This window comes from Condylura cristata, unplaced genomic scaffold, assembly GCF_000260355.1.
Source record: "Condylura cristata isolate star-nosed mole 26May11 unplaced genomic scaffold, ConCri1.0 scaffold00035, whole genome shotgun sequence".
NCBI lineage: Eukaryota > Metazoa > Chordata > Mammalia > Eulipotyphla > Talpidae > Condylura > Condylura cristata.
The window spans coordinates 1,603,060-1,621,036 of record NW_004567136.1 but is presented as its reverse complement, the minus strand read 5'-3'; the positions used below and the strand labels follow the sequence as shown (position 1 = coordinate 1,621,036).

The following is a 17,977-nucleotide window of genomic DNA, read 5'->3' as shown; positions in this document are numbered from 1 at the left end:
TAAGAACCTTATGATAAAGACTGTCCTCAGAACACATGTAACACCCTGGCTTTTCTCTCCCCATCCCCCACCTGTGTGTGTAGGTGCGCATATCTGTGAATAAGTCAAATTCTCCGAATAACTGCAGATTTCTCTAGGACAGGCACATCCATTTCACTCTCACAAGATTGCATTGTATTAACTGAACTGCTGAAGGACAGGCACCCCACAACAAATTTGGGGCTAGTTAGGCTACCTGTCAAAACACCTGTTCTCCAACAAATCCTCCAGATCCAGGCATGCGCAGCACAGGTCAAAGGTCTTAGAACGAGGAAACCGTTGGCAGGAGCTCCAACAGCCTCCTTCGAATTTCTCCAGGAAACCGTTGGGTGGAGGGGGCTGGGCGCTGGCTTTCTGGTCTGCGCTCCTGTTTAACAAAGTGGCCTTTCCTTCCGGGAAATGGGTCTTAGTCCCTCCAAGGTTACTCCCAAAATGGAGTCCAAGCAGGAGACAGCTTCAGAGGCTCCGAGGCAGGAGCAGGAGGACTGGCCCCAAGCGGACTCAGAGAGCAGATCAGACCTGGAGGCGACGACGTCGGCAACCGCCACGATGTCGGAATCAGCATCGGGGCCTGAGCAGCTCCCCGCCCTCACGCGGGAGCCGGGGCAGGTCTTGGTATCAAGTCAAGGACAAGCACACGACCTTAGCCGGGCTTCCGGGCCAGACCCATCCCACCAGTCGTCTGAAAAGTGGGAGTCCCCGGTCCCGGACCCCCAGTGGGAAGCCGGCCCCCCGGAGCGGCCCCACTGCTACACCAACTGCCTGGAGGAGCCCCTCTCCCGCGGCTTCCAGAAGATGGGACTGGCTGTGGGCTCATACCCCTGGATCTTCCTGCTGGCGCCCCTGCTGCTGTCGGCTGTTCTGGGCACCGGCTGGATTTACCTGCCCAAGGACAAAGAAGAGAACCTGGAGGAGCAGTACACGCCTTCAGGCAGCCCAGCCAAAGCTGAGCGGCGCTTCGTGCAGACACATTTCTCCATCAACGAGTCCTACTTCTTCTCACCCTTCAGACACAGCACCGAAGCCAACTTTGCCTCCATCCTGGTGGTCTCCAACACTGCCTCTCTGCTGGACCAAGTGGTCTTGGCGGAAATTAGTCAACTGGACCAGGCGGTGCAGACTCTGGCTGGGCCACGAGGAGACGGAACCAGGATCTTGTATACACAGGCGTGTGCCAGGTACCAGGGCAACTGCATGCCCCCCAACCCTCTCCTGTTCACCTGGCAGAACAATAGAAACGTGGACCTGAAAAGCATCACGTTCCCTGTGTACAACACAAGTCAGGCATCCATCTACTTGGCCGGCCTCTTAGGAGGAACCGTCTTAGGGCACAAGGTGGGACCGAGTCATGTCCTCCTAAGCGCCAAAGCCATGCGGCTGCAGTACTATCTGAAGACGGTGGACCCCCAGGACGACCGTCACAGCAAGAACTGGCTGATAGAGTTCCTGGACCAAATTAACAACATTGAAAAGCGCCTGGCGTTGAAGTACATCCAGGTACCTGGGTCTGGGTTTAGAGGGAGGTCAGGAGAAGGTGGGAGGGAGAGACCTGTCCAAGGATGTGGCCAAGGCCTGGCTATTTGGGGGGAACCTGGACTCGAACCTGAGCCTGCTTCACTGTATGTAAACTGGCACTAGGGGATGCTTCCAACCTTGCAGCATGGCCACACTCTGGCGGGAAACCCTGATCCTACCTACTCTCCGGGGCGTGGATCCTTTTGGTGTTCAGTATTCTAGTCAAATTGCTTTGAAATTCTTTCAGTGAAGTCTTGACTGTTTTCTGGGAGCAAAATTTGCTTGGTGTCACTGGAATAAAAAGACAAACCTTTAAGCTGAAGGTCTCTGGTGTTTTTGAAAAAGACAAGTAGCTGAGATTCCTCAAGTGTGTGCTGGCATCCTTCCGGGCACCTTAGATGTGCAGCAAAGTGACTCGCATAGGCCTGATGAAAGGCTGGGAAAAGCCTTGGAATGCCAGGCCTTTCTGAAATTATATTTTCTAATTAAATAGTAAAGGATAGCAACCTAATTGTAATTTCGAAAAAGCCAGAAGTTTGACATCTGTTTCAGAGTACTAGAGAAAATTCAGAAATTGTGTATCAGGAGTATTAAATATCGACTTTTTGAAAGGAACCTTAGAATGCAGGCCATCGATTGGGGGGAGGGGATTTTTATTGCCTTTATTCTAAAATCATAATCCACATATTTTAGTCTCAATGAGTTTTAACATTTCAACTAATAAGCTGTACTATTTTGATAGAATTTGTCACTCATACACAAATATTGGAATTAAAAGTTATTTACCTGAGTATATTTTTATGACAGGTGGTCTACTTTACATCACTTTCTAGGAAACTGGAATTTGAGGCAACTGCTAGGACAGTGATCCCTTTGTTTCACACGGCATACATTCTAATCATATTGTTTGCAATCGTATCATGCTACAGGTAAAAAACTTTTATTAGTTTTTAAACTTAAAAATATTTGTGGTAAGATGAATAACTTAAAATGTGCCCTTCTGACCATGTTAAGTGTGCAGTTCAGTGGCAGCGATCACACGGCCACTGCTGTTCCTGTCATGACTGTTTTCAAGTATATTTCGCCACCCAGGGGCTCCGTGACCAGTCAGCAACAGCTCCTTGTTGCGGCTCTCTCCTCCAGTCCGGGTTAATCTTTAATCTAGTCTCTCTCTCTCTCTCGGAATGTGCCTCTCTAGATTTTCATGTAAATGGAATCATACATTGATTTTTTTGTGACTAGCTTCTTTCACGTATCACAGAGCTTCCAGGGTTTGTCCTCCACGTACCCGTGTGCCAACTTCACTCCATTCTATGGCTCTGTACTCCATTCTGTGTACACCAGTCTGCTTGCCCATGGTCTTCTGCTGGCACTTGAATATTTCCTTCCCTCGACAGTCGTTGACAGTGCAGTGAACACGGTGCGCTCCTGTTGGAACGCTTGCCAGGTTCTCAGTAGACTCCTGGAGTAGAGTTGGTGCTTGCTATTGTCACTCCACGCTTCGCGAAGAAGCATCACATTGTTTTCCAGAGTCTACACCACTTTCTATCCTGCTGGCAATACACAGGGGCTGCAGTTTGACCGCAGCACCCTAGAAACCAACACTCGTTACTTTCTGTTTCATTGATTATTCCCATTTTGGTGTCAAGTGGTATCTCGTTGTGGTTATGATTCACATTTCTCTAAAATCTGATGATGTTGATTATCTTTTCAATTGTTTATCGGTCTCTTGTGTATCATCTTTGGAGAAGTTTCTCTCCAAGTTCTTTGCCCTTTTTATAACTGGATTGTTCGACCTTTTGTTGTTGACTTGAGTTTGCCACTAGTACTTTGCATATTTCAGTTATTATATCTGTTATCAGCTATGACTTGCTAATATTTTCTCCACTTTCTTGACTGTCTCGTCACTTTCTTGATAGTGGCCTGTGTTGATAAGTCTTTTTAGCCACATGATAGTACTACATTATTTTCAAGACAGTAAATTGTTACAAGTTTTGAGCTTTTCCCCTCTTTTTCAGGTTTTATTTTTGATACCCTGGGCTCCTTGCAATTCCATATGATTTTGAAGGTTGGCTCTACCATTTCTGAAAAAGAAAAAAGGAATTTGGAATTTTAATAGAAATTGTATTGAATCAGTAGACTACGTTAGGTGATTGACATTTTAACAATATTAATCCTTCCTTCCCATCAACTAAGGATGTCTTTCTATTAAATTAAGTTTTCTTTAGTTTCTTTCACCAGTGTTTGATAATTTTCAGTGTACGTATCTTTTACTTCCTTGGTCAAAAGTATTTTTGCCCTATTCTTTTAGCTGCTATTTAAATAGAATTGCTTTCTTAATTTCCTTTTGTAATTGTCTTTGTGCATAAATAGAAACACAACTGATTTTTATAAGTTGCTCTTGTATTTTATAGTTTTGTTGAATTTTTGTAGCTAGTAGTTTTCTTGTGGATGCTTTGGAATTTTCATATCTTTTATTATGTAATCTGTGAATGGGATTATTTTTGTTCCTTTCCAACTTAGAGTTTTTAAATTCTATTTCTTGACTTATTGTTTTGGCTAGCAGTTCCAGCACAATGTTAAATATTAGTGGTGAAAGTGGGCATCTTTATCTTATTCCTAAGTTAAAAGAAAGAAAGTGGGTGAAAGTGCAGCACTGTGAAGCTCTCCGCAGCAGCTTCATCATGAGTTCAATCCCTGGCCAGGGAGCTGACCCTCATGGCGCCGCAGACCTCTCCTGACCCACCCACTGCTCCCCTCAGCAGTGTACTTTGTCCATCTGCCTGCTCTGCTCCCCACTTTCTCTGGTGAATCCTCTCACTGCCCCTGCACTTCTGGCCTGCACCCCAGTTCTGTATGCATAAATACAATAAATCTTAAAAAGAAAAACTAAAAGAGAGAAAGCTCTCAATCTCTGACTATTGAGTGTGGTATTAGTTATGCAGCTGTAAATAATGTCCCTATGATTTTGAGGAATTCCTCCTAGTCCTTGTTTTTTAGCGTTTTTTTTTTAAAGATTTATTTATTATAGAGCTGGGGTACAGGCCAGAGATGTGGAGGGTGAGAGGATTCACCAGAGACAGAGCGGGGAGCAGAACAGGCAGATTGACGAAGTACACTGCTGAGGGGAGCAGCGGGTGGGTCAGGAGAGGTCTGACGCGCCATGTGGATCTCCTCCAGGGCAGGCGGGAGTCGAACTCATGCAGAAGTAGCTCAAGCTTCTCAGTGCTGTGTTTTAACCCGCTGCGCCACCAGGGAGGGCCCTTTTTAGTGTTTTTTTAATCATGAAACAAGACTTTGTCAGGTACCTACTTGGCATTTACTGAGATTCTCATGTGGATTTTACATTTATGTGGTGTTATGTGGATTGAATCTCCCATGTGAAATCACAGTTACATGCATGGGATCAATCCCACTTGTTCATAGTATATAATTCTTTTATTATGCTATTGAATTGTATTTGCTAGAAATTTGTGGAGGACTTTTGTATCTACACTCATAAGAGCTAGTAGTGTATACTTTTCTTGTGACAAAGATGTCATTAGTGTTAGCATAATGCTTCCTAGTAAAGAGAGTTGGTAAGTATTCCCTCCTTTCCCATTTTTTAGAAGGGGTTGGGTATTCGTGTTTATCTTCCCTTAGATATTTGGTAAAATTCACCAGTGAAATCCTGATCATGAACTTTTCTTTGTTAGGAGATTTTGGCTACTGAGTCAGTCTTTTTACTTGGTATTTGTCTGTTGAGACTTTCTTGAGTCAGTTCAGATTATTTGTGTTTCTAAGAATTTCCGTCTTGATTCAGGTTATCAAATTTGTTGGCATTAATTGTTTCTGATATTCTTTAACCATCTTTCCTAACCCAGCAAGGTCAGTAGCAATGTCTCCACATTCAGATAGCTAATTTAGTTATTTACATTGTCTTTTTAAATTTTCTCACGCTTGATAAAGATATTAATTTTGTTGGGCGTTTCAGGAATCTTTCTGGTTTTGTTCTCTTTATTGTTCTTCTTTTCTAAATTTTATTTTCACCCTGCCTTCTGTGAGCTTTATATAGATATGGTTTTCTCTTCTTTTTCTTCTACCATAAGGTTTTAAGTGAGGCTATTGGCTTGAACTTTTTTTTTTTTTTTTTAACATAGCTATAACAGAAATATACCTCCAAGCACTGGTGTCTCTGTATCTTAGAAGTTATGGTTTGCTGTTTGTTTGTTTTCATTTGTTGCAAGATAATTCCTCGCGTAATTTCTAAATTCCTTTGTAATTCTTTCTTTGACCCATCAGTTATTTAATAGTAATTTGTTCAATTTCCATCTTTTTGTGAACTTTCCATTTCCCCTTCTATTATTGATTTGTAGTTTCACTCCACTGTTGGCTGGAAAAGGTACTTTGAATCATTTAAACCTCTTAAAATTTTCAATCTTCTTTTGAGTCCTAACATATGTTTTATCCCAGAGAAAATTTCATGTGCATTTTAAAATAATGTATATTTAGCTATTGTTGGAATGAGGGTTCTTTGTGTGTGTGTGGGGGGGGGAGTCTAATTTAAAGTGGTGTTAATTTTCTCTAGTCTTATAAATTATCTGCACAGATGTTTGATGTATTTTTGAAAATGGTGTGTTGACTTCTTCAAATATTATTATACAGTTAGTTATTTCTCTCTACAATTATATGCACATTTGCTTCAAATATTTTGGGTGTCTATTTAAGTTATATACTTATATCTGCTGGATAATTTCATCAATGTATAATGACCAGCTTTGTCTTGTCAGGTTTTGAAATAAAGTATCTTATTTCTTATCACTGTGACAATGCTCATTCTCCTTTGGTACTATTTGCATGGAATATCTTTTTCCATCCTTCAAGCTTCATTTTGCTTATAAACTTGGATCTTAAATGAGTTGCTAGGAAGCAGTATACAGTTGGATCATGGTGTTATATCCTTTCTGCTAGTCTCTGCCTTTTGATTGGAAAACTTGATCAATTTATATTTAAAGTAATTGTTAAAAAGTAGAAGTTCCTTTTGCTATTTTGCTTTTTTGGTCCTTATATTCTATAGAATTTTGTTCCTTATTTGTTCCTATAGGCCTTATTTTATGTTTATTTTCTCTTTGCCTAGTAAGATGTTTTGATTCTCTTCTCATTTCCTTCTGTGGTAATTTTTAGAGAGTTGTGTGTGTGTGTGAGCACTATGGAAATTCTATATAATATCGTAAATTTAAAACAATCTACCTTTAATTCATATTAACTTGACTTAAAAAATATTCAAATATGATGTTTCTAATAGCGCTGTCCTCCCTATTTCCATTGTCACAAATTACGTCTTTTACATTGTTTGTCCTATAACATAGATTTATAATAATTTTTAGTTGTTTATCTTTTCAACTCTGTCAGAAGTAAACAAAGACATAAACCTAAAGTACAACAATAATAATATAGACCTCTAGTAAACACGATTTCTTCATATGACTTAAGAATTATTTTTCATTGTTCTTTCATTTCCACTGAAAGAATTCCCTTTAACAATTTCTTAAGGGAGCGGATATAGTAGCAACAAATTTCCTCATCTCTTTTCCATTTTTATTTTTAAAGATTTGCTGGATAGAGATTTTTTTAGTTGATTTTTTTTCCCTTTTCACACTTTATTTTACTGTCCCTTGACCTCCATGGCTTCTGATAAGTAATAAATTCATACTAAGGATACATTGTCTGTGAAGAGTGACTCTTTTGCTGCTTCCTAAATCTGTTGTCTCTAAGTCTTGTTTGTTTGTTTGTTTTTTAGTTTTTCAACTCTAGAATTTCTGTTTGGTTCCTTTTACATTTTCCTGTCTTTATTATTATTTCATTTGTATATCGCCTTATTTCTCATAGTACTTGCCTACTATGTCTTCCTCCTCTCCATGTTGCAAAACTAATTCCTGGGTTGGAACATACACAAAGCAAAGGACCAGGACATTTCTGTAGTCGCGGGTGTGAGTGTAGTTCTCATACTTGCATTCATTGGACTTGAATATATAAAGCTGACTTTCCTTCCAGTGCATTTGTAAAGTCTTTTGACATCTCCCACTATAGTTACAAAGAAAACTATCTTAACTCAGTTTAGCTCAGAATTCAACACATTTTAATATTCCATATTTTTTTTGGCTTGAAATGAAGTCATTTGGACAATAGAAAGACCTCCACAAGAGGGTATGCTCCAAATTGGACTAATTCAAAATTGACATTTTAGAAATAACAAAACTTATATCAACTCTTAGATCAACATCTGATAAAATCTGGAAAATCAAATATACTTTAATTGTTCTTGTGTTTAATAGGCATCATTAATAGGAAGATGTGGTTTCCTCCCCAAACATATAGTTTTCTAAGTGGAATAATTTCTAATGCAGCCCTACCCTGCCCTGTTACTAGAAAATTTAGAAAATCGATCATTTTGCTGCCAGGGGGACCAAAACTTGACTGATCCTTGGAATCATATGAGGAAACTTTTAGACACAATGATTCTGTGGCTTCATTGTAAGCCCTAGGATCAAGATCTGTTGATCTGGTTTCTAGGAAATCTAAAGTTCTAAAACTCTCCAATCATTTTTGATAAACTGCTTATACCAAGGTTCTTGTGGGGGACCAGAATATCTGCATATTCATTTCATCAATCTCCTCAGTGTTTCATTTCCAAATCTTTCCTGTGCTTAAAATCATTAACAGTTACTTAGAGAACATCAGCATTAGTCAAAGTAGAGTCACTGTAACCAATAATTTATTTTCCTAACTCAGTGTCTAAAAAATTTACTTAAAATGAAGAAACTTGTAAAAGGGATTGAGAAGAAGCATGCCATATATAACTGTCATTAATCTTTCTGAATTTGAAGTTTATCTTTGTATTGTTTTCAAGAAGTATTGCAAAAGGAAAATACTCATTATGTTGAAATTTATTGTATCCAAGCAATTTACTTTTGCTCTGAAATTTGTGTGTGTGTGTGTGTGTGTGTGTGTGTTTCCCTCAGTTTAACTCTTAGCACTAGCAGTTTGAGGAAAAGTAGAATATATCAATGGTGCAGAATTTTTTAAATAAGAACAAAGTTTTGATATATGAGTATGGTCTTGTCTGAAAAGTCTTTTAGTCACATTCTCTTTCAGAAATAGTAGCTCCATTTCCTTATTTGACTCGTCTGGTCTTCTTTGCAAACTTAATTTCTATTTCCTATAAAAGTCCAGAGACTTTTATCAGTCATTTGTTTTAAAACTGTTAACATAAAATCAAGATATAAAACCAAAGATGTCATCAATATTTTAAAATGTAATGTGGTTTTTGTGGAGGCAAAGTATTGAATACATACTTTAAAATGCTCTCTCTAGCTCTATATCTGGTTGTCCAATGGAGAAACAGAGAAGTCTGTGTTAATCAAATAAAGTACATTTCAAAACAACCTTTTGCAATTAATAACAACTTTTCTAGAACCCACTTTATCAATAAAGGAAAATTTTGAAAAATGTTTAAGTGGGGTGCGTTCATACATTTTATTAGCCACAATTCATATTGTACTATCTCTGTTGTACAGGAACCCTTTAGGACTGTGTTAACAGCTAGTTGGAGTCAGGTGATGGGTGAAAAAATCTCTAGCACATTCCCCCACTACAGCTGCCACCATTTAGTATTGTGTTCTATTCACATACAACTCCTTGAACGCTAGAGTAGAATTCACCACCTGCTGTGCTCTAGCACATCTTGTGGCTCTGAAATACGATGATCAGTAGATGAGTGCTTGGCCAGCTGCACAGGAATCACCGAGAGTTAGTAAAAGCCCAAAATCCCAATTTGATATTCCCTCTTTTGATTTGTTTTGTTGGTCTGGGATAGTGTGTGGGAATTAAAGGTCTTCAGGAGACAGGTATAGGAATTAGTGCACAAGAGATTTCAGAACAGGTCCAAATCAAGAATGTTATGAATTGATGGAATTTAAGCACGAAAGCTACTGCCAAAAATTCATAATTTTTCCCTCCAAATTTACAGGTTTAACTGTATACGAAACAAAATGTGTACTGCAGTCGTTGGAGTGATTTCTGTTGCCTTGTCAGTGGTGAGTGGCTTTGGCCTCATGTTGTACATTGGGGTGCCATTTGTGACAATAGTTGCAAATTCACCATTTCTAATTCTAGGTGAGTAAAAGAAATGTGAGGCTGCACTGTGTGTGTGTTGGGGAGAAAGTAGGTGATAGAAGGAGTTTATGACAGAGGAAGCAAAAGAACTCAACTGACTCTACAGAACCAAAATAAGGTGTCAGAAATGGAAAAAAGAAAACCATTGAATTGTATCTTTAGAAATGGGAAAAATAAGAACCCAAAATGGAAAAGTAGACAATGACATAAACAGGCAGTTCTCTCTCTCTCTGTGTCTTACACACACACACATACATGCCCCACCCCCCAAAAAAGGGGAAAAGACAAATTACTGAAAATGTAAGGGGAAAATATATATGACCTTTTAATCAAGGAATATAAATTAAAGTAAAAGTAAGATGCCATTTTCTTATTAGATTAATAAGTATTGGAAGACTGAAACTTTGGGTAAGGCTGAATGTAATAAACACTGTCATCTACTGCTTGGAGAAACTGGGAATTGGCTTACACTTTTGTTAGTCCAATTTTTGTATCAAAACAAAAGGCTTAAAGGGGACCTCAAAAAAAGTTTTAAAAGGGGATACCTTTCACCTGCCAATTCTACCTCTAGGAATTTGTCCTAATAATTGAAAAAAACACTCCAAAAGTAGAACAAGTATGTGCATTTCACTGTGACTCAGAATTGAGAAATTATTGGAAACAACCTAATCCCATATCAACATGAATTGTCAGGTCAAACATATTAAACATCTATGTCCCCACCGAGAAAGTACCAGGGTTCTTTTTTCCTCCTCATCCTACCGACATCTGTGCTTTGTGACATACATGTATAGACCTCTCTCACTGGGGTGAGGTGGTATGCTTATGATTTGCATTTTCCTGACAATAAGTGATGGCAAACAATTTTTTCATGTTCCTGCTGGTGATTTGTATCGTCTTTGGCAAAGTGTCTATTTAGCTCTTCTGTGCATTGTTTGATTGCTTTTTGCTGTTGTTGAGTTATTTGAGTTCTTTGCAGATCTTGGCTACCAGCCGCTTGTCAGACGTGTGATGTCCAGATGTACTCTCCCACTCAGTAGGATGTCTTTTCATTTTAATGCCTCCCCTTTTGTTGGGCCTTTTAGCTTGGTGTAGTCTCATTTGTTTATTTTTGCTTTAGCTTCCCTGCAGTTAGAGTCAATTCCCCAAAGGCATCCCTGAAACCAATATTATGGAACATTTTGTCTGTTTCCTTCTATATATTATATGGTTGCAGGTCTTCCATCCAAACCTTTAATTCACTTTGAATTATTTTTTATGTAGGTTATGAGAGAGGGGTCTAGTTTAATTTTTCTACTTGTGGCTACTCCATCTTGTAGTACCCCTTGTTAAAGGGACTTTCCTTTTTCCACGGTGTGCTTTACGCTCGATTTTGTACCGTCCAAAAATATATATATTTGGCTCTCAGTTCTATACCATTGGTCTGTGTCTGTTTTTACTCCAGTACCATAATGTTTTGATTACTGTTGCCTTGTATCAGAGTTTGAAGTATGGGAGCCTAATCCATCCCTCTTCTTTTTTTTGTCAATGTTGCTTGGTGGTGAGTAGCTTTGGCTTCATGTTGTACGTGGGGTTGCCATTTGTTCTAGTTCTTTGAAAAAATTCCATGGAAACTTTGATAGGAATTGCATTTTATCTACATATATCTTGCTTTGGGTAAGGTGTATTTTTTAACAATGTTAATTCTTCCAATCCATGAACAGGAAATATCTAATTTCTTATGACTTCTATTTTTTGTTTAGCAATATATTTGTCATTGTATAGGTCATTCACCTCTTTATTTCTAGCTATTTAATACTTTTTGATGTTATTGTAAATGGTATTATTTTCTTGATTTCATTCTCTTCTAGTTAATTATTTACATATAGGGATTTAACAGAATTTTGTATGTTGATTTTGTAGTCTCTTACTTTACGGATTATTCGAATATCTTTTAAAATGCAGTCTTTAGTCCTTAAAGTTTTCTATATATACTATCATGTCATTTGTAAATAGTGATAGCTTTACTTCTCTGTTTCAATTTGGGTTTCTTTTATATCCGTTTATTGCCTAATAGCTCTAGTTAGTACCTCTAGTACTATATTAAACATTAGTGGTGATAATGGGTATCATTGTTGTGTATCTGAAATCCTTTCATATTCTCTCCAAGTCTGTCACCTGAGGGTGTGTATATATAGCATTAGCTGTTGAGATCTGTTCCTTTAACCCCTTTGGACAAAAAGGTTTTCTTTTTTCTTACTGAGTCTAACTAGAAGTTTTCTATCTTTTTTAAAATTTTTCTAAGTACCAGTACACACTGTATTTCTTTGATTTCTTTCTTCTTTCTTGCTGTGTTTCTGTATTGCTGTGTACTTCCCTTTTGGGACTGTTCTTGCCAGAGGTTTGATAGGTTGTGTCTTCATTTACCTTTGTCTCCAGGTATTTTTAAAATTTCTTCTTTGATTTCTTCATTAACCCAATAGTGCAGTCACTCAGTAGTGTTCTCCCTAGTCTCCACATAGTAGGGGTTTTCCCCACTTTCGTTTTGTGTTTGATTTCTATTTGATACCATTACCATTGTGATCAGAACATTTACTTGATATGATTTCAAACTTCATAAATTTATTGACACTTGTATTGTGACCCAACAGGTGATCTACCCTGAGAATATTCCATGTGACCTTGAGAAGAATGTGTACTCAGCTTTTGGGGGGTGTAGTTCTCTATAAATATCTAATAGGCTCATCTGGTCTAATTCCTCACTTAAGGCTATTGTTTCCTTGATGATTTGCCCTCTGGTTGATTTGTCATTGAAGTAAGTGGGTGTCAACGTTTTCTACCACCATTATGTTGTGGCAGATATCTGTTTTTAGGTTTGTTAATAGTTATTCTATATATTTCAGTGACCTTTTTTTTTTTTTTTTGCTGCATGTATATTGATGATACAGTGGTCCTTCCCTGATGTATTGACCCTTTAATCATAATGACCATCCTGCCTCTTGCTCCCTTTTTTAACTGCAAGGATTTTTGTGTGTGTGTGTTTGTTGTATGTCTGTCTCTGCCTTTTTGAGAGTCCCATTCATTTGTAGGATTTTTTTTTTCCCCAGCCAGTTACTTTGAATATGCTTATCTTTGAACTCACATGGTCTCCTGGAGACAATAGGAAGTTGAATTTATTTTCAGTTTCAACTATCCATTCTGTGCCTTTTGATTGGCAAGTTCATTCCATTCACATTTGAAATGATTATTGATACATAGATACTAGCTACTGTAATTTTGTCTTTAGTTTTCTGGCTCTGTATATTTCCTTATTTAATTTTTTGTGGCTTTTCATATTTTAACAGAGATAGGAGTCATCTTTCCTTTATTTCTTGAAGAAGAGGTGTAGTGATAGCAAACTCCTACTTTTGTTTGGGAAGGCCAGAACACTGGGGCTTACCTCACTGCCCAGGCAGGCTACTCGTTCAGCATGTTCCACTGTTGGCTGGGGTCTCCATCCTCGGCTGGCACAACCTAGCCTGTGCTGTAATTGTCTGTTTTTCCTTCAAGAGTTGTTGGATTTGTCCTGTTGCAATCTAGTTTGAACACATGGAGGGGGAGAGACTAACATCTTCACTCTGCTGTCACCTGTCCCACTGGCATTATTTTTTAAAGTAACTAAGAACCTTCTACGCCTTTCTCTTTCTCTGTTACTTTTAGGACCCATGTGACATGCATTTCTTATTTTTTTTTAAAAATTCTCATTCCTTTAAATATTCAAAATTCTTCTTCTCTCCATTGTTCTCCAACAACATGTTTTTGAGCTCACCAATTCTTTCCATTGCTCCTGTCTGTCTGCTGTTGAGGCCCTCAATTAAATATTTTTAATTCAGTTATAGTGTTTCCTACTTCTGTGACTGCTAATATTTGCCTCATCTTGCTTTGTTTTTATTCTCTTGTGTTTCATATCCACTGTTGTTTCTTTGAGTTCCATAACTTTGTTAGAACTGTTACCCTAGGCCTTCCTTGGTCACATTCGGCAGTTTTGCTGGTATGGGACTCCCATCTTTTTTTTCCTCCAGCATTTGTGGTCTGTTCATCTGTCTCCTCATTTTTTAATTTTGATGGGCTGGTTGTCTTTGCACCTGTTGCAGTTACTAGAGAACTGGCACTTGTGAGGTGTAGAAGGTACAGTGAGTGTCAGAGCAAAGAATCATTTCCAATAAATGTCAGGGCTGTGGATTGCAGAGCTGTGTGCTGGGGACTCACAGTGCTCCCCTCTGCCTGCTCCTCAGTCTTCAGGTCTTTTATGGTCTCATGTTCGCTGCAGGCTGTTTTTGAGTGCTATATGCAGCACTAGACACAGATTGTAGTTGGCATGGGGTCACAGGCAGGGAGTTCTCTTTTCTTTTTACACACAAAGCCTTATCCTGGGGTGTTGGTTCCTGTGATTAGCAGGTACTGAGCTCTACTTTATCCGGTATTCCTTTGCTGTTTTGTCTTTAGCCCCAGGGTGGTGTGGCAGGCTCTTTGAATATCCCAGTCTCAAGTAGTTGCCTTGTCTATGGGGAGACACAGGTGACCTCACTTCGGTCTCCCTGTTGAATAAGGATCCAGCTGTTTTATACTGAGAACCTCAAATCAAGCCAGTAATCCTCATACTGACCCCCCCAAAGCTTTCCAGTTCCTGGCTGTCAACTTGCAGACCCCCTACTCAGTGCTCTGACAGGTCTCAGGAGTCCCCGCTATCATGTGTACAAACCACCAACTCGAGGGGTCTCTGCACAGCATGTGCCCGCCCCTGCCCCCCAGCTGTGCTGCCCTCAGTGTCCCTATAGTAGAGTCCACTGCATGTTTTCTCCACCTGGGACTGCTGCTCCTGGTGTGCGCTGTGGCACATGGTTTTCCCTCGGGGGTTTTGGGCTTTGCTCTATTGTAATCTCGTTGTGAGTGTTTGGAGGAGATGAGGCCATTTGGAGAGATTCAGCATGTGCAGTTTGAATGACAGCGTTCTGGATACCAAGAGCAGACTAGCAGGAAAACTAGAGTGCGCGTGTCTGTAACTGATGCAGAGCCTCTCAAACCCTGCCAGTGACAGCTTGAGGCTGTCAGCGGTCAGATAGGTCCCCTAACAGAACACTGGCTGAAAGTGTTTGTGCATTTTGGTGCAATGGCTTATGAGAGAAAATGGTCTCTCATGTAATCAGGTAGAATCAAAGGAAGATTCCTAATCCAGCTTGAGCTAACGCACATCCACCAGGTTCTTGATCTCAACATTAAGACACCGAGGAGAGGGGGAGTAAAGCATGCTGGGCTATGTGGAAATAATAGGAGCTTGTGCACAGCACACATTCATTACAGAGGGAAGAGTGTGATCTGTTGTGGGCTCAGCGATAGCCAGAGAGAGCGTTATCTAAGCAAAGGTAATTTGTGTGAAATAAGGGCTCAAGGGACAGATAATAAATGCCAGATCGTTTCACTTATATGTGGAATATAGGGAAACAAAACAACAGGTCAGACATAGATGAACTTTAAAATTAAACCTTGAACACTTGATCTAGCACTGAGGCATCCAGGAGGAGGAGTAAGAAGAGGGAGAGGGGTGAGGGGCAGGGCAGGGGAGAGCACAGTGGACTCTGGTGGAGGACCACAGGTGACCAATCTGAGGGGAGAAATCTGAGACTGTCAAGAAACCAACAAGAATGTAAAGCATAAAGCAATGTTACTTCATTAAAAAGGGAAAAACCTTTTGAATGATGCTATTGACATTTTAATGGAGCTTAATATGTTTTAAGATTTTTTTATTTTTTAACAGGCGTTGGAGTTGATGACATGTTTATCATGATTGCTGCCTGGCAGAAGACCAGCCTCACAGAGAGCGTAAAACAGCGAATGTCTGATGTCTATTCAAAGGTGGCTGTGTCCATCACGATCACCACCCTCACCAATGTCCTCGCCTTCTCCACAGGGATTTTGACGTCCTTTAAGTCTGTACAATATTTTTGCATGTACACGGGAACAACCTTGCTCTTCTGTTATTTTTATAACATCACCTGTTTTGGAGCATTTATGGCCCTAGATGGTAGGAGAGAAGTGGTCTGTCTACGCTGGCTGCAAAGGTCAGTAGATAACCCAAACCAAAAATATTCCTCGTTGATAAAGAACTTATGTCTCCCATTTAGTTCTCTTGAAACTGACCCAGAAATGCATATCCATCCCATGAACTTGTTCTTTAGAGATTATTTTGGCCCCTTTCTCACAAACACTAAAGCCAAGTTTTTGGTAGTGTTTTTATATGTTCTGTACATCATCTTCAGTATATATGGGTGCTTCAAAGTGCAAGAAGGTCTAGACCTTCGACATTTGGCAAGTGATGATTCCTATATCACACCCTATTTTAATGTACATGAAGAATATTTTTCAGACTATGGTCCCATAGTGATGGTGATCGTTACTGAAACTGTTGACTACTGGGATAAAGACACTAGACAAAAATTAGGAAAATGTCTGACAAATTTTGAAGACAATGACTATGTAGTTAAAAATCTAACACAGTTTTGGTTACAAGCATATATCCAGTTTATGGAAACCAACCGCTTAGATGTAAATAATAGAGATGATTTTATAAACAACCTTCCTAAATTTTTAGTGCATGTTCCAATTTTTACATATGATGTTAATGTTTCATCATCACATGAAATTACTTCTTCCAGGGCCTTCATTCAGACCATGGGTATTTCTTCTTCACGCAGTAAGAAGAACATGTTAAACCAATTTCGAGGTATTGCCAAAAGGTGTGAAATTCCCCTAATGGTTTATAACCCAGCATTTATATATTTTGATCAATATACTGCAATATTAGAAAACACTATTCGAAGTGTTATTGTTGCATCAATAGCTATGTTCATTGTTTCTTTATTGTTAATTCCCCACCCAATGTGTTCCTTGTGGGTAACTTTTGCTATTGCGTCTGTGATTGTAGGAGTAACAGGTTTCATGGGATTCTGGCATGTCAATCTTGATTCTGTATCCATGATGAATCTAGTTATTTGTATAGGGTTTTCTTTTGATTTTTCTGCACACATTTCATATGCATTTGTTTCCAGTTCTAAACCCTCAGCAAACCAAAAAGCAATTGAGGCATTGTATTTGCTAGGCTACCCTGTGTTACAAAGTGCCTTTTCAACAATAATAGGAGTGTGGGTTTTATCTGTAGCTAAAACATACATCTTCAGGACATGTTTTAAGATTATGTTTCTTGTTATGGTATTTGGGGCTATTCATGGCCTAATTTTTATTCCAGTATTCTTGACCATTTTTTGAAGGTTTGTTTGAATATCCTCTAACAAATCAGAGACCAAATATAGAATTCTTGACTGCCCCAACCCAATCTGGTAAAAGTGCGCTATTAAGGATAGTTGATAAACTTAAAACGAAGGCATGTTTCCTTGATTTGGAAATCTCATTCCAAACTGTTATTTAAAATATCCTGAGAAAAATTAATTAGTCCTACATTAAAATATTTTTACTAAATTAGGAAGTCTTGTCATCTTTATTGTAAACTGTAAAATCAGGTGTAAGGTAAAACTTTGCAGTTTTTTTTTCTATTTTTTTCCCTCTTATCATTAGCATTTATGCCTGGAATTCAAGAATTTTATATTATCTATATAAAATTCAGTGGAATGTTATTGCACTTCTTAAATGCATTACTATGTAAAGTAAATTTATTATTGCCTATTCTCCATCCTGGGACTTTTCTATGCACTTTCTTAATGGTATATTTTGATGAACTGAAGTTGCTATCAATTATTTTTTAAAATCTGGAAGATAACCACTGAAGCCATCAGGTGCTGGACTTTGCTTTTGGGGAGATGTTTGATTGCTGATTCAGTCTCCTTTCTAGTAATTGATCTGTTTAGATTTTCTCTATCACTTAAATTTGATACTAAAATGATAACAGATATATGTTTTATTTATAGATAAATACATACAGATAATAAAAATAAGTATTATCTAACGCTGAAAAGAAAGGAAGTGGTAGTCCTGGTAATTTTAGGTTTAAAACTACTTTTTCATCAATATAGAATAATAATTTGATTTCGCTTTTTATATAGATAATTGAAAAGAATAAATTCTTTCTTTAAAAAGGAAAAGGTTTTGAGAGTTCTAAAGTTCAACAGTTTCTAAAAGGGATCTGACTGCTAAGGGTCTTCACTCTGTATGGGTGACTCCTTAAAACACAATCTTCCTGTCCAGACTGTCTCAAGAGGCAGGTCCGGGACTGGCAATGAAGTCGCCCCCAGGAGGAGCT

General features: G+C 38.7%; 1 protein-coding gene across 1 annotated transcript; it reads left to right on the top strand.

Annotated features, from left to right (window-relative positions):
• Nucleotides 1–438: 438 nt before the first annotated feature.
• On the top strand, nucleotides 439–16,989 carry PTCHD3 (patched domain containing 3). The gene is made up of 4 exons (XM_004692946.1): nucleotides 439–1,536; nucleotides 2,362–2,483; nucleotides 9,563–9,708; nucleotides 15,482–16,989. The coding sequence occupies exons 1-4, from the start codon at nucleotides 439–441 to the stop codon at nucleotides 16,987–16,989; spliced, it is 2,874 nt and encodes a 957-aa protein (XP_004693003.1).
• The last annotated feature ends 988 nt before the right edge of the window (nucleotides 16,990–17,977 follow it).

Bases quoted from the DNA above. Each gene is read 5' to 3' on its own strand.
- PTCHD3 (XM_004692946.1), top strand. From the start codon at position 439: ATGGGTCTTAGTCCCTCCAAGGTTACTCCCAAAATGGAGTCCAAGCAG. The intron at 2,484-9,562 runs GTAAAAAACTTT...CCAAATTTACAG, and splicing joins GCAATCGTATCATGCTACAG to GTTTAACTGTATACGAAACA. The intron at 9,709-15,481 runs GTGAGTAAAAGA...ATTTTTTAACAG, and splicing joins TTCACCATTTCTAATTCTAG to GCGTTGGAGTTGATGACATG.